The 24,263-nt window shown below is 36.2% G+C and overlaps 1 protein-coding gene across 1 annotated transcript in view; it reads right to left on the reverse strand.

Moving 5' to 3' along the window:
• Positions 1-24,263, reverse strand: part of plxna4 (plexin A4) — a 248,239-nt gene that overhangs the window by 80,765 nt on the left and 143,211 nt on the right. Inside the window, exons 6-9 of the mRNA XM_023350185.1 lie at positions 15,111-15,234; positions 11,111-11,264; positions 8,754-8,853; positions 7,682-7,796 (exon numbers count right to left, since the gene is read on the reverse strand). Coding sequence (XP_023205953.1) covers positions 7,682-7,796; positions 8,754-8,853; positions 11,111-11,264; positions 15,111-15,234 — 493 coding nt within the window. The remainder of the gene's footprint in view (positions 1-7,681; positions 7,797-8,753; positions 8,854-11,110; positions 11,265-15,110; positions 15,235-24,263) is intronic.

The raw sequence follows: 24,263 nt of genomic DNA on the forward strand, positions 1-24,263 counted from the left end.
ATTTAAAACAGAAAAAATAAAGCAATTTTAAGCTGTTAGATTAATGTGCAATTGATTTTTACAGTTATACAATGGATAACATACATTTATTGTTACTTAATGATTTATTATTTTAGCTACATATTGTTAGCTTAGTACACCAATATCACTCCAATATTACTCATACATAATGCAAATAATTGCCTGGACTGCAATACATATTATTTTATATACAATCAGGCTCTCTATGCTTGTAAAATGTTTGGGGAAACTTGTTTATTGCAGCTCAAAAAGGTTGCAAACATAAAGAGGTGGTAAGGTAATTAAAAACAACTAAAACTAAGTGGTTTCCTTGCCAAGATTAATCTCAATATTTTTGTGTGAAAATAAACAGAAATTTTGCCTAGAAATGCTTCATACTTGCAAACAAAGTAAAACCAAAGCTTCAGAATTACATTACAGTTTAAGGAGGAAAACCTAGCCAGAAGCCACAAAGTCAGACAAATCATACCTTGAATAATGTTTCAATATGGCAACATGTCTGGAGATAGAAAAAACATCTGAATATATTTACTTTGTGACTAAAGATCTGAAACCATGTTGCCTAGCATATCTGTGCACGCACACAGGACATCCCCATTTTATTATAGTCATAAACTAATGTCATATCAGCCTTTAACTTCAAAGCACATATCCCCATAGACACCAATTCAGAACTGCAAAATGCCTAAACGCCAAAAAGCCTCGTTAGTTTTTGTGAAATAAAAAAAAGCACAAGGTAAAAGCATAATAAAAGTTTTGATTACTGCATATTTTTTATGTGCATTTCTCTGTTTCATAGCTTTGATTTCTGTTTGTAACTAAAAAATAGAAAATAAGATGCACTGAAAAAACAGCATGTGAACATTTTCAGTATTCACTTTTAAGTGTTTAGACAAACGAAGCTTGTATATCTTCCTAGTTGGCTCAAAATTATGATGTCGCTCCTTGTTGTTGAGATTTATGTAGATGTTTAGCTGATATAATGTGCACGGTTTTATTATTATTCCCCACATGCTTAAGTGCAAACACCCCAAGAGTCGGTGGTTTACGCAGATGCCTACTTAGACGACATCACTTAACATAAATATACTTAATATCCCACTTCTATATGGCAAGAACATTGTACATCTCAATAAAAAATAATTAAACTCTAGATTAATGTACATATTCGTATCAGACTGGACTCATCATTGACAGCCTATTGTAAGGAGTATTATCAAGAAGAAGGTGAAATACATCAGACCCAATGATACAAATAGGCACAAGTCTAATATTAAAGCAAACAGGGCTTTCAATACACCTCACAGACTGACTGCCTTCAGGTTATGCCACATTGATGCAGTCACTCATGCAAAAGCAGCTTGACCAAATGCTATGGAAATCATTTTTAAATGGTAAGTTTTATGTAATATTTAATCTTTAATCTTTACCTCTAAGCTGTAAACTTCAAAATTAACAGAAATATATATTTTCAACCCTGAAGGATCTTTTGAAATGTACTTGATGTCCATTTACTTTAAATTAACTAATCATTGGTGAGTTTTAAAGAATTGAATTGAAAAATAAAACTAAAAAAAGAAATCACCTTCTCTCATGTGGTAATGACATGCTTTAAGACATTCTTACATTCTGTACTTCAAATTTTAAAGTGAGACACTGTAAAGAGTTTTCATTAACACATCTAGTTACTGTGTTTTTTGTGAAAAGTACTGACAACCTGTTTAATGGATTATTTAGGGGAATGTGGAGAACTGTCAGAAAATGTTGCGAAGCATATAATTTCATCTATAAATCCATTTAATTAAACACGACTATTTATCTGAATGGCCTTGTACACTTGTGAGAGCAGAGATGTCTGCTACATGGTGGCAAAACCTCTCAGCCTCATTTCCTTTTAACCTCTTTATTCTTTCATCTTGCTGAAGAAAGACCAGAGAACCAGATTTGAAGAAAAAAGACTGAAACTGTGTCCTGTGAAAGTGCATTCGTATGAAGCTGTTGGTGCGATTCAAGTTGTAAATGTTAATGACAGGGGATGTAATCAAGGACTTCAACTGAACGACTATAAAGAGAAAAGTAATCACAAATATCATTTAAAAGATGCATTTTGCATTTGCTTGAGTTGTCTTTGATATTTAAAATAGTTTTATGTTCAGAATCTATTAAGTGTGACAAACGTAAAAAAACACGTTTTTCACGTTTGTCACACTTATATATATAAAAAGCAGCCAGTGCAGTTCACCTATGGTTCATTCCTTCTCAATGACCAATCTCATGTTTCTCGTCAAGCCCATCACTGATTCGCTCTCCTCCCTACTCTTCCCCGACTCCTTTTCTTCTTGGGGACCTACTTAGATCTGATAATTAGAGACTGGTGGGAGGTGTGAAGGGTGGAGATGTGGAAAGTGACAGAGAGTAGGAAGCAGAATGGGAGCTGCGAATGTAAAAGCCCTTGGCATAGTTTGAAGCAAAAGGGAGCGGGAGGGTGGGCGATGGCAACAAAAAGAGAGAAAGGCCCATAATTATAGCAGCGTAAGGTGTGAAGATGAAAAGGATCTTAAGTTTTTAGATATGTATGTGCGCACCAACACCCTGTGGTAACCTAAAGCTTCCCAGTTTCTGATTTATCATAAATCTATAACAGAGCCTAAGGCAAAAAAAACTTTCCTCCTTTCTCTTTGCCAACTGTCCCTGCCTGCAGCTGCTCCTCCTTATTGCCATTACTTCACTTTTAATCTTAAATAACATTTCAGTTGTGCTGTATTTTTACAATTTTCTCCTAATGGAAAACTAACACTTAGAAAAATCTTCTTGTGAAAAATCTTCTTGTGAAAAAGCTATTTATCTATCGAAATAAAAGTTGAGATAACAGTGCAGCAACAGCTGAAAGTTTTCCTCTTACTCATTCAATCTTAGAATTCACTTAAATGTTCAGTGGAAACAAACAGCAAGTTATCTTTAACATTTAAAAATCATTTTCTTCCAGATTAAACATCATTTCCAGGATTGTTTACTTTTTTTGCTTATATTTGTGGCCATTAAAAAGAAATAAGTGCAAAAGATGTTAAAGTTGCAAAATTAAGATTATTATTAGTAGTAGTACTAATAAAAGTCAGAGTAAACAGCTGTTTTAGGTTTGCTTCCCACAGAGTTTCAGCTTAAATTTTCTCTGCTAGTCACAAGATTTCAGGAATCTAATGTTTCTTTTCAACTGAGCAGTATAGTTTGGTTCGGTGTGGTTTGGTACGCTATTATTTGATCCTGGGAATCCAGGAGAATAATTCCACCCAAAGCAGGACTCTGACTGGACAGGCAGGAATAAAAATGATAAACCAGTATACTCAATGTTGGGTCATGTTGGTACGATGATGTACATGACACACTACATAATATTTTTTGAGCTTGTTGCAAACAGTTAAATTTTTCTGTCCCCAGTCAACAGACTTTGGTGTGTGGTCCTTGTAGCTCCACCCTAACTGTATTGAAGGATTGCTCTATGTACCTGCAACTGACATTGGCCCAGGAATGGAATGATACAGGTCAGTTGTATGGTCCACTTTTACAACGGGAACAGACACAATAGTGTACCAAACCACGTCAACCCGTGCCATAACACTTATTGAAAACGAGGCATTAAGGATCTGCAGCATAAAGGCAAATCTTATTAATAGGTTGAAGCAGTAATAACTTTAAAACTGTCATAAAATTTCCCAAAATAATCTTAAAATCAATTCAAAATTCACTGATTGCCAGAACAGAAGCTTGAAGGTTAATCCTTCATTTTTATTACCTAAACAACTCAAAATTTCCTTTCTTTTACTTCTCGCATATTGTCCTCTAACTCTTCAACCCTCAGCTCAGAGGATAACATTGATTTCCTTATGAATTGAAATGAGGTAGTTCTCTGCACCATTCCCATCCAATATTGGCAGCTAACAGCTATTACAGTTGGCATTTAGGTTCTTTAATAAAATGATCCTGATCACCTGATCAATAAATTGCTGGTAAATAAACTTCATGACATTGATCACCGCCGCACAGTCAGGAAGTAAATAATGCATGGAGATGAAAAGTGCGGTATGAGCTGGGAGATAATGAAATGAATTCAGTGACATTAATATTTTTGTGTTTTCTATCTCCCTACCAGCCGAATATATTAGGGAAAGACTTGGCAGCAGCTCAGGATATGAACATGCTGTGTTGTAGACAGGAAAAGAAGAAAGGGAAATATCCTCCTGTGGTTTTCATCAGACAAAGAGAATGGGAAGTGTACCCAGTTTTATCACTTTCTTATGGCGATACATTGTATGTGTATTGTGAATATGGACTACAGTTTGAGGAAGACGGTAAACACTCTGTACAGTGGATGAACAAGAACAATCAATTCATATGGCAATACATATAAATAGAGGGTAACCACTGGTTCCTTCATTAGTGTATTCAAGTTCAGCTTCATGAATAGTCTTTGTTAGAAAGCCAGAATCTCTATGTCCTTGAGATGTACGGAGGGCAAACAGGCCAACGTCTGATCCCTGTGCCCATATCGTTGCTGGCATGGATGAAACACCCAGGCCTGGCTTAAACTCCACCCTGCCCTGCATACTAACATCAAGCTCAAGCAGTAGGGAGATTCTGCTGGCCTTACTTATTAACATAGAGTTAAGGGATTATTGAGATCACTGCCTCAAATCCCTTAATTGTAATAGTTAAAAAAAAAATCTGTGTCAGCAGAAAGAGGCGACCTCATTTTATTGCAAAGTTGAAGCGTTGCCTTTTGTGGGTGTGTGTGCATGTTTCTAAGCTTTTTATGCATGTGTCGGAACCATTATTTCTAAACAGCATGTAAAATCTGTCAGTAAATACATCACCTTGGAATTAAAGGGTTAATTAAAAGCAAATTAAAAATCATTAAGCCTGCATGACACCTGCTTTTTAAATCCCTCTTTATTTATTCTTTTCTTTTAGCAAGCACACAATACGAGAAGATCCGCACATTATTAACCTGAGTCAATACCGACCACCAGTGTGTAAGCTAATTAGAAATGTAGTAGTAGTAGTAGTAGTTCTTTTATTCATTTCATTCAATACAAATAAAAAAAAATTTTTAATACAAGGAAAAAAAATAAAATAATTTAAAAAAATGAAATGAAAGGTAGCAGAAAGAAGAAAATAATCTTATAATATCTGCCCCTTTTTCTCAACTATGGATCAAAACAACAAAAAACAAACAAACAAAAAACAAAAAAAAAACTAAAATTTTTTTTGATTTGTCTTATGTGACAAAAAAAAGAAAACAAAGGAAGACCAAAAAAACAAGGTCAATCATCAATCTCAACTGAACAATACTATACTTTGACTTTATACTATTTCATACTTCTTCAAAAAAACAATCTTTAACATTCTTTTAAACATGTGTAATGATTTAGCATTTTTAACATCGTTTTGCAGGTCGTTCCACAGTTTGACTCCTTGTATCGAAGTACATCGTTCTTTCAAACAGGTTCTGAATTTAGGTTTCTTAAAAATCTGTGTCCCCTTAAGGTTATAACCACTCTCTCTCTTTTCAAAATTTTTTTGGATGTTTAAGGGTAATGTTTTTAGATGTGCCTTATACATAACCAACAAAATATTATAATCAACTAAATCATTGAATTTCAAAAACCTCAAATTACAAAATAATGTATTTGTTGGATATTTACCATGTTTTCGAGCAATAACTCTTATTGCCCTTTTTTGCAAAACAAAAACAGATTTTATACTAGTATAACATGCCTTTCCCCATACCTCAACACAATAAACCAAGTGTGGAACAATTAGTGCATTATACAACATAAATAGTGCATGATCATTCAGAAAATCCCGTACTTTATAAAGCACTGCAATTGATTTTGCTAATTTTGTTCTTAAATAATTCAAATGGGATTTCCATGATAATTTCTCATCAATTATCACACCCAAAAATTTCACCTCACTAACTCTACAAATCTCTACACCATCAACTTTAAATGGAGTATTTACAATTCTTTGTCTCCTTGTAAATAACATATAATTTGTTTTGTCCAAATTTAAAGATAATTTATTTAGTTTGAACCATTTATGTATTTGCATAAATTCTATTTTCATTTCTTTTAACATCCCTTTTATATCATTACCCTGACAAAAAAAGTGGTATCATCCGCAAATAGAATACATTTGAAAAACCCTGATACATTTACCAAATCATTTACATATAAAATGAACAACTTTGGTCCAAGTACTGAGCAAACCTGCAAAGAATTTTGCTTGGGTGAAACTAAGCAGACAGTTCAAAAAGATAAATTACGTGGAGGAAAAAGAAAATAGTGTGCAGGTTGAAATGCTCAAGGGGAAGGAAAATGGGTGGAATAACACAATTGAGAGCAGACTGCTCATCAAAAGAAGCAATCTGGCTGAGCTTGTCTCTGCCCGTCGTACGCCGTCTGCCAACCCAGACATGAGCACTAGTGATCTTCATCATACCTCACCTCAGGCTAAGATTAACAGGCCACTAAGTCCCTGTACATCCCTCCCCTGAAAGCCACAGTGAATTGGCAAAGTACAGGCAGACTAACACTGCCACAGAAACAAATGCACAGAGTAGAATTGCAAATAACTGCATACTGAACCCACAGTCTCAAGTCTCAGGCACATATCTCCACCTTCCCTGACCTCCTATCTTTTCATGAAGGCTACAGCAGTAACTGAGTAAAATCTCCACATGTGCGCATGTGATGGGGAGTGGCTGGGTTGGAGGTCAGTCGCTTAGCGTGCCCCTTCCAGCGCACAGCTCGTCCTCTGCAGCAGAGCTGCCTAATTACAGCCGGCTCTGCTTCAGCGGGAATAGAACTGCCTGCCAATATTATTGATAATTCACAAAGAGTAAGCTGTTGCAGGGAATAGGGATGGGCATGTGAAATGACTCAGTTTTATTAGCTTCCACTGCCCTTTGAAGAGCAGTCAAAAGCAAGATATGCCAAGAGACTCTTGCCAGATGGAGGTACTACGACTGAGAGGTGTTGCAATCCTTTTAACATGGCACTTTTTGCACATGAAATCTTAGAATGAAGATATTTCTCATATGTAAAAACATTTTCTTTCACCAAAGTCAATTTACTACCCACACAAAAATACATTTTACATTTTAAGGATAGTAAATATACATGAATAAAATCTGGTTCTAACAGCTCAAAAACAGACAATGTTATTAGTCCCCGACCTAATTTACTTATCCTCTTGCTTCCCTGGTCTACAGTGGGTAGGCTTGTGCACACTGACCCATTCTTGAGTGGCATAACATTTGTTGGTAATTTTAGTTTTAAAACATTTTTATTACCCCAAAAACTTGAGAGAAGGCCATGATCTCAACATTAAAGAACAAAAGATGTCAGGGTCTATCTAATCATTGATCTGGGAAATCATTTTCATGTGAGGGCGTGCTGATGGGGGCTTAAGCCTAAAACAAATTAAGCTATTAAGAAGAAGCAATATTTCCTCGTCACAATTACTGACTGTCTTCCATTTCAAAATGAGAAGAAATACTTGAATCAGAGAAACTTGTGCATTCTCTTATGTGAAATAGTTGAAGAATATATGAGAAGCAAACACATTTTCTTAAAACTATTCCAGTTTCAGATCAACTGACCTCAGGATTCTTGACTCGGCCCTCCTGGAAGGAACAAGTGCGAGGGTCATGGGTACAGTCATGCCTAAATTTACACCAATGACACTTGTAGGGACTGCTGACACAAGACAGACACCTAAGAATGGAAAGATATTTTTAATTACCAAGGGATATTAGAAAACAGAGAAAAGGCTTAGTTAATCTACTTGTAGTTGCAGTCAGAAGATGCATGCAGTCATGAGGAACATGGTCATTTCTGAATTTTCAAAATGCATTTGACAGCTTTATTTGGAAAGTAGAATATGCAATACACAACTTCAGTGCTTATAAAGAATATATATTCTTTGGAAGTTTTGTCATATTTTAGATTTTCTGAAATCCATACAAGGGTCATAGCTATATAATTACTATGGAAAATTCTAGCTGAAATTTTGCAAGATTTATAGTTACTGATAATTACTTCATTTTGGATCGAAGACTCAACTTTTAAACATGCGCTACATAATTTCAATATGGTTGGCATTTTTTTCCATACTATCTTGATTATATGTTTAGAATCACTGTTCTGTTTTCTTTCTTGGTAGAAATCAAACTGTGAACTGATCCATCCCAAACTGTACAAATGTTGGTTTCTCTAAAACCAACATTTAACCTGTAAGAATATTTATGAACGTCTTAGAAATACACCCACAATAAATTCAGGTAAGTACCAAATTCTAATCTTTGAAAAATACTCACATTGTAACTGTACTCCACCATCAAAAAAATTTCAAATTCATAATCAAAAGCCAAAAATGTGACCAATGAGTGGATGTAGACATCTGTGCAGAACTGTAATTATGTATAAAAAAAAGAAAAGATGGCTATTTCATGACAAAGGGTGTGGAACTATAACAACAGGCCTGCAGGTAAGTCTAAACTTTAAATGTCAAAAGAGAGAGAAGAAAGCTGGCTAGAAATGCTACACTCTGAAATCCCTCTAGAGAAATGTTTCATTCTGGTTCTCCTAAATTGGTACATGAAAAAAGTAATAAAACACTGCTGCAGACTGTGATTGAAGTGCATTTAAAAACAGCAGTAGAGATTGACTTACGACTTGTGGACGCTGCAGTTGTAGAAAACAAAACTGGCATTTGCAAAAGCCAGACCGGTCTCCTTGGACTTTAGATAGAGCTGAACAATCTGGTGGTCACCTAAGAAAAAATGGCAGATGGTCAAAATTGAAATGATGGTTTTGAAACACTTATCGAACAAATTATTGATATTTACTGCATGAAAATGTATTCCAATAGTGTTGATCTGTTTGATTCTCCAATACAGAAGCAACAGGTGGTGATCTTGTTGCATTGACACAGGATGTATCTTAAAAGGTGGGAATTAATGCTACAGTTCTGTCAACTCCCGCTTTTCATGGAGCTGTGCATGAAGATGTCCCTTGGGATGGGCAGTATTCCCACTGAAATCCCGTTGAGAACATTTTTTGACAAGTTAAAAGAAAAACATGAAACAGCAACCATGTGTATTTTTGTGCAAGTGTATCAAAGCGCACCTTGTCTGTATTAGGTGTGTCTTTTTGTCTGGCACTAATGAAGTAGTTCATGTTTAATTCATCAACACGTCTACACATCTAACTGCTCATTCTCTGCAGTAGCTCTTTGCCTCTCCCTCTCATTCCTACTATCTTTACACACAGGTCTCTTCACTTCCTTCCACACTTTGACTCCCTGTCCCCTGTGTGTCTCCCTCCATCTCTCTAACAAAGAAGGAATCATTCATCAATCAGAGTAAAGCACCAGTGACAACGGATCTGTCCTAATTAGGCCACCTAAATGTTACCTTGAAGCCTGCTAACACTATCCATCCTTCTCTCTCTTCATCTGCTGTGCACCCTTTTCTTTCTATACCAAGCTTTGACTAATGAGTACTAGTAAAAACAGAAGATGAAAGACTCAAATTTAAGAAGCATTTTACTCTCTCTCCCTAGCAGAAAAACATATAGCCCACATTTGTCCGTCTGGGCAGCAAAGCTTTGCGCGTGTGTGTGTGAAGAGGGGTGGGGTGTGTGTGTGTGTGTGTGTGTGTGTGTGTGTGTGTGTGTGCGTGTGTGTGTGTGTGTGTGAGAATGGGTTTTGGTGTACATATTTACACATTTATGTTTGCCTTATGGCAGTATTACCAGCTTTACACGTGGGTGAAACAGCAAACATTGAACAAATGTTTGTAATTCCCAGAATTTCAATGTCAGATGTGCATCTTTACACGGGCATTGCCTGTTTGTGGATTAACAAGTCATACATTTGTTCACAGCAGCAGATATGAAGGGGATTTTTCTTTTGCTTTGTTTCTCTGTCCACTTGTTAGATTAAAGAAAATATTAAGATATGAGTTCACAGATTAAAGTTTTAGAGTTCAGATCCAACAGGTTGCAATAAGTGTCAACCGCTCACTGTTATTGACTTTTCCCCCTTGAATTATCTGAATTCAACATCTAAAATGGTAAAATGACCAGCCGCATCTACAAAATTTTGTTGTTTTTTTTTTTAACTGAAAACGTACATATATAAGCCGTACCGGGCTGGATTTAATAAGGACTCAGCCCTCAGACTCCAACGCCGAACCATGGATTCGTTCATGCCGAGCTTACGTGCAGCGGCTCTATTTCCCTCCTGTACTACCAGATCGATAATCCTCAACTTAAAAGCTGCATCATATGAACTTCTTCGTGTGGTTTCCATGATGAGGAGGTATGAGATTGAAGAAATATCTGCGTCGTGCCTGCTACTGGAATGTGCTTGTTCTAAATTAAAATCAGCACTTTCTTCTTTGATTTCCAATTTTGACTTCCAATGATTCACTTCCTGCTAAAGAACCCCCTGGTGGTAGAAGAGAAAAGCCACAGTGGCTATAAACTGCATGGTTCAAAACATATATATACAGTATATATATACAGCCCACATATATATATATATATATATATATATATATATATATATATATATATATATATATATATATATGGTGCTCTTTTGGTCTAACTAACTGAAGGGAGGAGATCAAATGGTGACAGGTATACATGCTTGTATTTGACAGGTGCCACTGACTAGCTGTTTCCAGTGACACCATTTTAATTTCCTGGTAATAAGAGAGATCTCTACAGATATATATATATACAGTATATATACAGTACAGACCAAAAGTTTGGACACACCTTCTCATTGAATTCAATGAGAAAGTGTGTCCAAACCTTTGGTCTGTATTGAGTACGGACCAAAAGTTTGGACACACAGTTGTGCCCAAACCTTTGGTCTGTACTGTATATACAGTATATATATATATATATATATGTTTATAAAGCAAACATGAAATGAAATATCAAAGCTGTGACAACATTGTACTTTAAGGAACAGTGCATTTCCTGAGCAAACCTGCACCATTATCCATGCTTCTTACCCTTGTCCACAATAATTCGTGGCATCTCCTTTTCAGCTGGAGAGGAACACTTGATCCGGTTCCCTTCTACCAAGCCGTTCATCTCAGCCAGGTCCTCAAATGTGCAGTTAACGCCTGCTGAAAGTTCTGGGACGTTATGGGCTTCCAGCACCAACTGCAAAGGCAATGGAATGAGAAGATTGTTAGGAATTAATATATAAACTATGATTCTTATGCAAACAAATTTAATCTCCAGGTTGTTGGGATGTGGAGTAGAGATTCAGAAGATGATCCAGCATTTTGTTTGCATCTTAAGAAGAAGAAACACAAGTATGAAGACATCAATGTGTTCATTTTGAACAAGAAATTAGTGGTTTTAGAGGAGTAAAACATAAAAAAATCGACATTAAATAGTGGTTCTTAAATTCCATCTTTCACAATTAAAACACACCAGTTTCTTCCAGCTATGTTTGGAACTGAATAAGAATTTTTGACTGAGAGGCAATTTAAGAAACTAGAGAAGACGTCCAGTTGCATTCTACTTAAGAGCTTAGGATAGTAATTGAGGATTGTCAACATTGTTCTATACTTTTGCCCTACAGAAATACAAATAAGAGGACAGTTGGCCCAAACAGTTGATTGGACCAATTGTTTGTTTGGAATCTGCATTCCTAAAAATAACAAAAAGGAGCTTCTTTATTTTTTCTTTTAAAGCAAAGAAGATACAAGAGATCTTGTGGCATTTATTTTTGGTTTATTTCTATACTTGATGTGTAAGTTACTAACTTTTTGAGTAAAAAGGAGATAAAATTAGTTAAGAAAAGACCTTCGTGCAGATGTTGGTAGCAGAAGTTGAATCATTGCAGGGTTAAAGAAGAAGAAAGCAGAATGAATTCAGATGACATAGTGCTTAGACAAGAGGAGAAACAATCTACTAGGATCACTGAGGAAACCAAATGAAGCAGTGAACCATTAGGCAAAGGCTTGCAAGCACACAGGCTAGCGGACTGTCACAGAACAGAGCATTCTCCAGAATATAAAATATGCTAATTCTTCACCATCATATGAAAATGCTATATAAGCTCCACTGGCACCTCAGGAAGAATTGCCTCATGTGAAGTAGGAAGGGAGGGAGAAACAAAGTGTCCTTGCACAAAGAAGAGGAAGATGTTGAGGAAGGTGGAGCAGGGTCAAGACCACAATATACATATTGATGAAAAACCCAGTCTGTAAAGAGGGCTATGGTTTAAACACTGATTTCAGGTGTAACCGGTAGTATACTTGTGATGCAACACTAAAAGCTGCATCAGCAGCAGAGAAGGGCTGACCTGCACTGTTTTTATATCGCTATTTAATGAAAAGAAAGCAGCAGCTGCATAGCCATCTGCACCAAATCCCACATAAAACGGACAGTGAATTTCTAGCCCCGTCTCTTCTAAATACTCCATCCATCACCTTCCTGGTAACTTGCTTTTATTTGCTTTTCTTTTAAAGTAGTAAACAGCAAGACTCATGGTTTAGTTTAGTGCATTCAGAGAAAAATAAAGAGAAAAAAGATAAGCCTTGCCACTCAGGGAATATTTTAGAAAAAGCATCCACTAAGCATGCATTTACACACATAGCCTTCTGGGTTGGTAAAAGCCATTTTGTTTCTGTAAGGGTAAGCAAGAATGTTAAGTCAGAAAGTCATAAATTTGCCTACATAATTTGCCTTGAAATAATGAATAAACTGCTAGTAATTATGATTTTGAAATGTATTCAGATGACCCTAGATCAACAGACATAGAGGCCTTGGTGGTTTTGTAAAGAACACATCTTCAATAAGCGAAACCAAAGTGAGAATTATTTCCAAGAAGAAAATCCTATGAGACAGACTATAGGAAGGACATGTCCTTGCTTTTAATCAGAGATTCCTCTGCCGTATCTTTCCAAACACATTAAATAACCCAAAGGTCAAGTTGTGGCCACTGCCTGTTTGGCTGAAACCTCTGCAGAGCATTCAGCGGAATGGTAAATGTGTGCAGAAAGGTTAAGCACTCAGCAGCATTGCACAGGCACCCATGAATATTATTAGACTGATGCAGAGGTATGTTTCTGACAATCAGCAGCTCACGTTTGACCTTCTGAGGAATGCAGAGGAAAACAGTCCTTATGGTCTGGGAGAACTAAATGAAATATTCACTTGATCTGGGAGAGTCAAAGTCAGTTCTAAAAGACCACGTGAAATTAAAATAAACTAATGTAACAAGATCAATATTTATAACATTTAGTAGCAACTAAAAATGCTTCTTAAAAATAGAAAAACTGCAATATAGTGGAGAAATAAAGCAGACTGCTCTGTAATGTAGCTAAAAATATCTCAACAATCACTGTGGTGAAAATGACAAAAAGCTTAGAATACACTGATGCATATTAAATAGTTGAAAATACATAAATTAAGCCACTCAACCTTTTACATTGTGGCACATTAGAACCACAATCTCTCTTAATGGGATTTTACAATATGGTCCAACCCAAAGTGTCAAACTGTTAAAACAGAAATAAAATTATGTAAAAAACAGTAGAATAAAGTAAAGTTCAATTTTGTGTCATTTAACTGAACTTTTTTTACAAATAGCTTTTTCCTTCCAGATAAAATTCTAAAAAGTTTTATGAGCATTTGCAATTTGTAATTAAGTTCTCCTTGGCCAATACAAGCCACCAGATTAGGAAAACGTTTACACATGTGCAATTTAAGATCGCCTTATGTGAAAGGTTCAGACTGTTAGGGATTAAACAATTTAACTGCATCAACTATTTAGAATTTGGAGATAGATACTCCATTTATGGTCTTCTGCAAAAGTTGTCTACTGTATTTTCTTCAGAAAAATGGCTTCTGTTCTACAATCCTGGTTAGGTACACATATCAATGTACCCGAAGAGGTAAAAACTTGGCCTGCTAACTTGCATTTCAGAGTTATGCCTCCAGCAGCTAAATGTGCTTAATTTAGCTGCCAGAACACATGAAAACATAGCTGTGCTAAACTGTACCCTGGTAACGATTGCAGCTATTTGCTTGAAGAGTATTTCAGGAGCTGGAACTGAAAATTGTGAGGTCAGGATTTAAAGGATTGGTGTTGACAGACAGTAAAATGATACAAAGCAGTATCGGAAAGTTAACACCATGTAGTCAATAGTACTTAAAGCCCAATTACACTGTAGTACAAATTATGTTTGAGAGGGTGATATTGTGAATCTGCCAGACAGGGTTTTCTCACTTGCAACATATTCAGCCATCATCACAATTTACTGCAAGGTGGTGCTGTTAAAGGAAATGCTTGAATGCTTGCTAGGAGTGTTTTCCTGCTGAATAAACAGATATATTCAATTGCTGCTAATAAAACACCAGAAGAAATGCCTATATTTTTGTACAAACTCAAGCATTTGCTCTTTAAACTGAAAAGTGCTTAAAGATTCAGCTTTCCTGTGAATCAGTAACATTTAGTTGCACACCCACAGTTACTAATACCTTGTTTATAATTCTGTGACATGGAATTAAATAACTTCTAGCTTAGATATTTTAGTACAGGAAAATTGGACTATATTCTACATTTACTCTGTGTATTTTAGTACTACATCACAAAAAATTGGTTTGATATGCCCCACTAGGCTATTTTTGGATTAATATCCAGTGATTTGTGGTGCTGTTTAACGTTAATCTTGTTGGAGACATATTAATACGCCAATCCTTTATATGTTTCTCTTCTTCAAAAAACTGAACAATGTTCACAATGACCCATTTAACTTCAATTTGTTGCCTTTGTACTTAAACAAGGACCAGATATTTCTTTAAAATTGAGCAACCTCACTGCCATTATTCTGAGCACACCCCTTCAATTACCAATTCAGTAACACAGAATTGGCAGCATGTGCATCTTTGGAGCACAAATATTCTTGATTAAAAATTGATGACATGGTAAAAACTTGTCAAGAGTTTCTATTTGAGAAGAAGTAAAGCACGTGTTCATTTTCATCTACTCACCGTGACACTAAACTGGGACACTGATATGTTGTTCGGGTGGACACTTAGACGCACACACTGCTTGATGTCTGAAGCAAAGCGCCGGGGTTCTGATGAGCGCTCACATTTCTCCTTTCTGGCACACCTGAAAGGAAAGGGGGAAAAAACAGGAGGGGTTGTTATTCTGGGATGAAAAATGGACACGCATCCGAATGCACATAGTAACCTGATCAAGGCTTAGTCTTTTCTACCTGTTGGCATCTGGTGAAAAAAAGGAATGTCCCAAACCCTCTCAGACAGGGTCTATTGGAAACATTTATCATATTTCCTCTCTGGAAACGTACCAACTACTGTGGGTGGGAGCAGTTGTATTTAAAACAAAGGTTGCTCTATATGTGGAAGCAGAGCCAGCCCAGTGGGAAAGAGGTTTCCCGTGCTTTTGTGCAGCAACCTTAATAACTGGCATTCATGGGCAATGCCAAATGCAGGTGGAAAGGTGGATGCTAATGGGGGTAAGTAGGATAGATTACCCCAGTTCTTAATACCAAACCAGGTGGCCTGATCCAGTTTGTTACAGTGGTTTGAGCAAAAGGAGGGACAGAAGTTTTGTGCTTAAGGTGGAATTTACCGACTCTTGTTCTTAATTACAATCCCTTGTTAGACTGAAAGGGCATTCCCCATTTAGACTGGAAGAAAACTGCCATTCATTCTAACCACAAACTTACTGTTGCTAGGTTTTACATAAAAAACATATTTTTTTGATTTTGCTATATGTATGCATTACAAGAAAGCATCAAGCTACACATTTTTAAGCATGCATTTTTTTTTGTAAATTTGTTTTTGTTTAATCCTATTCAGATTTAATAAAAAATCTTACTGTGAAATTAAGAACCTGGAAAATCTAGGGAGGTCTAAAAAACTCAGAGAAAACAATTATTGGCTGTAAGAGGTAACAATCAATGTAGTTGAAATCTGCCACAAGGAAACTTTCAGACTTTAAGGAGGGAGGATTTTGACCTGACAAGAGTATTGTAAAGAAGTTAAACAGCCTAACATGACACAAAGAAGACAAAAAAAGTCAGTTAGAGAGTGAGAGAGGAGGAAGAGGAAAAAATGCAGGGAAGTGAAAGAGAACAAAAAAAGAGTTTAGATTTAAAGGAATACAGCCATTGTTGGCTGTCTGTGAAGCTTTTCCTGCTAAGCTGGTTTCAGTAAGGGTTTAATCGCTTCAGGTTTCTTTGTGCTCCCATCACTGGTGTCTGTGCCTTTCCTTTGTACCGATTTAATAGGAACACATCATCTGAACAGCCTCAGGCAAACAAGCCAAATATAAAAATCCACAAATGCAGACATTCAACAGTCACAAAAGAAAGAGATGGATTTCTTTAATATCATTGTGTGTGTTGTTTACACAGAGCTGCATTATAATTTTGCAATATAATTCTGAATGATCAAGAGTGTTTTGATAAAAAGTACATTTTGAAAATAGTCATATTGCAAAACTGCGTACCTGCACATGTAAGACATAATTTTGTGTGAACTCGCAAAGTTTCTCAGGAAGTTAATCATGTGACCCACCAAGTCTTAATCACAAGTACAATTTTACAATTTATCTTTCTAACTGCAACACAGTTTTGCACATTAATTATGCAATGCAGCATATATAGTTCTGGAAAACATTAAGGTGATAACATGTAATAGGCAATGTTATGTCAAATAAATAAAAGCTAAGATAAAAGGCACTGTTAAAACTAAAATAGAATTAAGGCCACAGTATGAATAAAATATGCAGTTACTTTTAAAAACATGTACAGGTGCACTTAAAGAAACAAAAAGCTTCATTACTTTAATAGCATCCATCCACATCTGTGTTTATTTTATTTTATGAAAGGCTTTTCTCAATCACTAGCTGCTTCTAAGTTCCAGGTTTTTATTTCCATGCGGTTTGGTTTTTAACATCAAAACAGAAAAAAGTGAATTTAAATGTTGATGCCTTTCCAGTTTTAGTTTTGCATACGAGTACAAACCTGAAAGAAATATCAGATGGCATTCTGAATCACAATACATGTGCGCAGGACTGATAAATGAGCTATGGGGTTTGCAGAAGGATATACAAGTCAGGTTTATGACACCATCTGTTAAAGTCTACAGACCATAAAACAACAGGAACAGATGATGATCCAGAAAAACCACCAAAGTTGAATGAGGTAACGTTTTGGGGTCAATCTCCATTTGAGGGAAAATAACGCTAGCCAAGGTTTTAACTTAATAGAGTTAAATGTTTCTTTCACTAAAACAAAAAGACATAATGAGGCAATCAGAAGGAAAGACAACAAGGGAAAGTTAATCATCACATTGTCTCTTTCCCTTAAAACTGTTGTTTCGTTGTGCAAACATAAAGTATTAAATTTTTCACTTTTGCTCAAAGCAATCTAGTCTTAAAGTACAGTAGATAAAAATCTAACATCCCCAATTCACCTAACTGTGTTTTTCATTCCTGTCACCCTTTGCCACAAAAAATTTTATGAACATGTAAATTGTCTTATTTTGTCTGTGCCAACACTCATGTGCTTGTATGGTGTGAATAGTGCAAGCAGCCTTCTGCCCTATTCAATATGTTCACTATAAAGCCTACCTTTAGCTTTAGCAGAGGGCAACTAAAACCTAGCTGAACACCAGGGCTTATAATACACAGAGGAAAACCCTAAATAGTATCCACCAAAAAATGGAAAATAAGATATGTTGTCTCATTTTAAGGAAATTACTGTACCGGCATAATGTGATGACAAGTGCTTAATCAAGAATGTTCCCAAGTATCCTGTGTTGTTGTACAAAGTTAAGCACACACAGTAGCTATACACACAGTTAAATTTTGATGTGAATAGCACACAGTTTAATAGATTTAGGAGGCGGCTATGACCAAGGCAAAACACTGGATAACAATTTTCAATTACTATCTACAAAGACAAAAAAGACTTCATTTATAACAATTTGCAACACAGCCCTCTGTAAACACTGTTAAATAAACTGTTTAGAAAACCAAATCAAAGCAATTTAGATTGTAAATAATAGCCATAAAAAACACTGACACTGGGCATCGTTTTGTCCACCATCTCTTTATTTGGTTCTTAAACGCCGCTGTTATGCTGAGCTGTTTGGCTGGGCATGACACATTGTGAGGAGGCAAGCTGAATTGATTAGATCAACTCTGAATAAAAACTCATCAGCCCTTGATAAGGTGACACAATTAGAGAAACTGAAAAAAGGGCAAGGAAAAATATGTATATTTATATATAATGGTGTTTTGATGCACAACAAAACTCCTCAAAAACTAATTGAGTATCCATGAGGCAGAGTTTGCACGTCTCAGAAGGGGTGGAGGAAAAGATTATACTAAAGAGAGAGCAGCAGTATCTGGCCATGCGAGGCTCCAGGTGTAATGCATACCTAATGAAAGGCTTGGAGAAGGTCAAACAGGCTGTGAAATGAAAGCTATTAAATTCCCACAAAGCTGTGGTCCAGCCATCCTCAGCTCCATCAAATACCTGTGTCAGGAAAATGTGCACAAATGCATGAAATCATACACACATCCATGAACCTTAAAACAGTCCATGTTGGAAGGAGGTCTGTGTGGAAGTAAAATATTATTTTTTAAACAATTCTGGTCAAATATAGGAAAAAAGAGAAAGAAAAAAAAAAACAACCATACAGTAATACTGTATGGTCATGAAAATATTATTTTAGATTATAAATGGGTTTTGGATCTTTACAGTATTTGGGATAAATCAATGCACAATAAATAGGTACCCAGTAGCTCAGCTGAAACCCAATTATCATACTACCCATGCATCATCACACACTGCACAGAATCCTAGATATACTCATAGCCTGTGGCGTAATAGGTTACTTTTGAAGGAATTGTGTCATATACATTTAATCTTCCAACACACTGCATGGCTGCATTTTCTCCTGTATGTGTGACTTTGTGGACATGAATGTGTGAAACCTATATAAAAGTACACTTTCTCCTGTCATTAAACACGAAATGTTATGCAAAATTCTAAAAACTAAACTAAACGAACTAAAAAAACGTCCAGCCATTTTAGAGGCAATATGTGTATGTTTTGTTGATATCTGGAAAATCCTTCACCAACCCAAGCTGAGCTGCACTCTCTTCATTATTAGCAGAGGAGCACATTTAGTCAGCTAGTTTTTCTGTTGTAAACACTGCAAAATGGCTACTGTTGTTCGCTCTAATGAGCATGTATCCATTCAAATTCTACCCATCACAATGAAAAAAACTGCATGGCTTTGTTTTATTTTTAAACAGGGATCCTATTATCACAATAGAAAAGGTTTATGGAAATGGCAAAGTTTCCTTAATTTCACCTAAATAAATAAATAAAATGTACGCCTGCTTTAGAGTAAAAAATTAGAGTAAAGTTCTGAGGCACTCCAGGCTGGGATATGAATGGTGGAACGTTTCAAACTACTGGTGGGTCTGTTTGCAATGTCCAGTCCACATTGCTGAAGGAAATTGTAGTTTACGCAAGTGGCTTCTCTCTTTTGAAACTCTTAAAAACTATCGACTGTACCGTAGGATTTACCAAACAACCTCAACTGAAGGGCAGTTCTGTAATTGCTTCTTGTTGTAATTCAACTTGAAATATCCCATTCAGAAGCTTCTTCTCTCATCCTCAATAGTTGTGCAGGAAGTTTTGCTCCTTCTTTGTCTAACTCAGGGCCAAAACAGACAGAATTGACCAGGTACAATCTCATATTTTGCATGAAATGTAATGAACAGTGTTTTGTATAGCCCATAGATGTATCCCAACTAGTTCAGTGAAGTTCATAGGTCCCTTTTAGTGTGGCTGTCCATACAGCATGGTAAAATTTGCATGTAGGAAATGGTGGAAGAGTCATTATCCAGCCCACTGGCCATGACCGTGTTACTCCAGTTTTTGTGGACACATGCTAAGGCTCGCAAATCAACCCACTCATGACATAAAACTTCTCTCGTAGCAGCACGCGAAAGGGCACAGAAATTACAGAGTGGCAGCTTCTAGGCGTAGAAATCTCCAATCCTGCTCATGAAAGAACCCCTTCTGAGCAAAAAATTATACTGCTAAAGTTCTTTTCAAGGTTAGCAATTTGTTATAAAACTCTCTTTCAAAGTGCCTTCATCAAATTTAGGCTAGATTATTTTGAAAAGCTCACATTACCACAAATATTCTTAAGGGAGTTCACAGCACAAAAAAAATCCAATTAATGTTCAATTAAATCAGCTAAATTATGACAATTGCAAAGTCAATTTCAGGTTTAATTACAAACAGTCCAATAAAATTCCACTACAGAACATTAAACTTAACATAAGCTCACTCGGTAAAAACCTTTAATTTTAGGACAAAGACTACATCAAGTTATTGACGTTACTTGTATTTTGTTTGTAAGGATCGTCCAACAGTAGACCTCCAAAATGAGACTACAAAAGATTTTCTCATATAGTCTATTGCCATAATGGTAAGAACCTGGAAGTCATTGAAAAGCTTAAAGCATTTAGCTTTCACATTCATTTTATATAACAGCCTGGTACACCAATACTGCTGGGCATAAGACGGTAACCTCAGTAATAACGTTATCTGACAAGGCCACTTAAAGATCAATTAAGATTAACATTAGATTATGCATTTTGGTGAATATTATGTGTCCATAGAAGATGCAATGTAATACATGCACAATGGCTTGCCCAATATTCAGAAACATTTTCAATCATTGACAAGTTGAGCAACAGATATTTACCTCTTTATCTTTAACTGGAGATTCATTTATGATTCCAGCCAGATGATTTCTAATCTTCCTTTCTATTGTGGTATGAATTTTTATAACCCTTTTAGCCTGACATTCAGTGCCCTCATCATTTGGAATACATAACCGTATATCCTCACTCGCTTTGACTGTCACCACATCTCTCCTTCATCGTCCCTGTCTCATGTCAGCCCAGTTCATGCTCTACTGGGCAAAAGCAAGGCAACTAAAACCACTCAGAGTGAGTGAGTGAGTGTGTGTATGTCCATTTTCCAGTGCTTGTGCATTTTTGTGTGTGCTAGAGTGACAATAGGTGACAGTGAGAAATGGTCCTGACTTCAGAGTGGACGTGCAGCTGTTGTGTGTGTGCTGCTGTTAGATGGGTTGGCATTGTGTATGTGGGAGAATGATTCAGTGTGTGTTCTCACACAACGATGGTGGCAGTTCAGAGAGGATGCACAGCACTCGGTTCCATCCTGATGCCCCTGTCACTTCTTGGCCTTGTTCCCTTCTCTCAACCTTTCTTGGGACCCACCAGTTGAAGGTAGGGGGAGAAACTAGTCTCTCATACACAAGGGGCATCTACCCTCCCTTGGGCACGGATATCAACTCAGTGCCGTGGGATCGTAGAATCTCAGCATCAAAGCCACAAGTTTGAGAAAGTTTAACTTTTTATGTGGCCAAAACATTGACAAGAAGATTTAGGAATAATTTCTGTGCTTTCAAAGTATTTTGTTCAGATAAACCTTGTTGTCAAAGTTACATGCATAAAATAGGAGGGGAACAGTAACACTATTAATTGCACAATTAGATTGTCTGCCATATAATCTTACTCCACAACATTTATTGTTAAAATGAAGCATTATCCAGTTACTTTTGACTGTGTTTAATAAAGCAAGTGAATGCTTTTATAATGAGCACAGCAGCAAATTAATACTTTACGATTTCCACTCTGCTGCACTTATGGTAAGACTGGACAATAGGTTTAGAAGTTACTATATGATTGTTTTTAATAAGCCTGGATTTTATCTCCATCTATATTTCAAAACAGGTTACTTACACTGATCAAACCTAAACTGGGTTCTTCTGGATTTAAAAGAGATTCTTTAAAATACATTTTGTGAATGTTGAGTAGCTGATACTACTGTTACCTTAAAGCACGTCCAGGATTTGAATCTCTACCTTTGGTGTTTCTGAATGAAGTTTGGAGGCTCTGTTCTCCCCATACATGTACTGGTCCATAGGGACCGTGGTAATTTTTTTCACTTGCAGAAACTGGTGTGTAATATTATAAAGCTTAACATGCCTGCTCCAGTTCTTGATTAGGACCATTTAAGTGATTATTTAGGGTAATAAAAATCAAACTAACAAGTGCCTTTTTCTTTACAAGTGAGTAAATAAACTCAAAACGTAGGCTGGTGTTAGATGTAAATCTTCCTATTTTTAATTTTTGGGTGAACATTATCTAACCCTGGCAGTAGTGTATGTAAGTGCACTTGAAACTGTCTCCAGGGGAGCTAAGTGGTCACCTTAACAGGATCCAAGAAGCTGGTAGCAGTTAATTATGGCATTTCAGTTTAATTAGCATTAGTTTGGCATGCCACAATAATGAGCATAGTGAAGAAATGGATAGCTATGATGACAGTGACAGCTATTGGTGAAGCAGAATTAATGAAAGCAATAGAGGATTTGAGGAGAGATAGAGCAATGGATCTGCCAATTAGCCTTTCCTTCTGAAAGGTTATTTGACAGAACCTTAGATGTCTCTGAAACACAAAAGTTTGAGCAGAAAAATCCCCTCCAGACTTGAAATATGTATCAGGTTTTTCAGGTATCTTATTGTGGCTTCCTGAAGTTTTCACATTCCTTAACAGGCATGTAGATGACTAATGAGTATTTATAAAGGGGTAATTGTGTGATTATAAAACCAGGATGCAAAGTTTACAAATAGCATTTTTACCCATATTTTTTTATGTTATCTAAAATACCACCACATAAGTTTGAACTAAAATTAAAATCCACAGACTTTCTGGGATGCAATAAACATTGAGGGCAACTGATTTGGACCTACTGAACTACTGATTGCATTAATGCACCCTGTCAAAAGAGAAAATGCATTTGTCCAAGTCTGGAGGCAGAGGTGACTACCATCTCTTCTCCTCTTGATGTAGGATCAATACTTATGAGTGTTTGAAGTCGACAAAACCTAAGTAGGAAGCAATGAGAATGCTTAAGGAGAAAATGATTTCTGAATCCAAAACTCACCGCCAATCACAAAAAGAAATCCTTTCAAACGATGACTTCCAACAATAAAGGATTAAACAAATTAATGTGTAATTAACTTGAATTAAAATTTATTGTACGCTAAAGCCTGATGGTTAGATTTTGCTGATGACATAGGAACTAAAGTAATAGAGAAATAAAAAGGCAAGGAAAGCTATCACAGCCGACTGGAGATCAAGATATATGCAACCCAATTATTAATGTAAAGATATTGTAAAATTAGTGTCACTTTTTCCAAATAGACACTGATAAGACTGGGTATAATTTGCTATAATCTTAATATGCATGACAACTGTGATGACAATCATTTTGACAAAAATACCCCTCCAAATATGATCTCCAATCTGTCTAGCAGTCATGCACTACGGGCATCTTGACATGCTAGTTAACCACTTACAAATTGACAGCTGATTTAGGGGAGGTAACATATCCACAACATGGCTGGAGGAGCTCTGGTATATCGGTTCTCAGTAGGAGAGCCGCTGCCTTACTTGGAGGGAATAAAGTGTGGATGGAAGTCGGTGAAAAACTAGGACGCCATATCACCCTTGTGATGTAAACAAAAACAGTGAGACATGAATCCCCAGAGCTTTATTGATTTGGGATGTGGAAATTACAAAAAAGAAAAAATTATATTTTCAAGAAGCACAAATAAACTGCAATTTATTTACACTAGTTGGGTTAACAATGTGTACAATGAGGATTTGCAACTCCAGTCCTCCAGGGCTGATGTCCTGCAAATTACGAAGACGTTCCTGCTCTGAAACACCTGAATTAAAAGACTTAATCATCTCCTCAGTCTATTTTACAAAATCCTGTAAAATAGGCTCACAAAAGATTCTTTTGATTCTTTTGTGAATCAAAAGAATCACATTCTTTTGATTCACGTGTGTTGTATCAAAGGGTGCAGGGCACTGGCCTTCGAGGACAGGAATTATAGGGTCCTAATAAAACTCTATAATTCCATTATACAGTTTATGTTATATGTTATGTTATTCCATTATAGAGTTTATATGTTAATTATATAAAACTCTATTATTCCATTATAGAGTTTTATTATAATTTATTATGTTGGAGTCACAAACT

The sequence above is a fragment of the Xiphophorus maculatus genome, chromosome 17 (assembly GCF_002775205.1).
Source record: "Xiphophorus maculatus strain JP 163 A chromosome 17, X_maculatus-5.0-male, whole genome shotgun sequence".
Classification (NCBI taxonomy): Eukaryota; Metazoa; Chordata; class Actinopteri; order Cyprinodontiformes; family Poeciliidae; genus Xiphophorus; species Xiphophorus maculatus.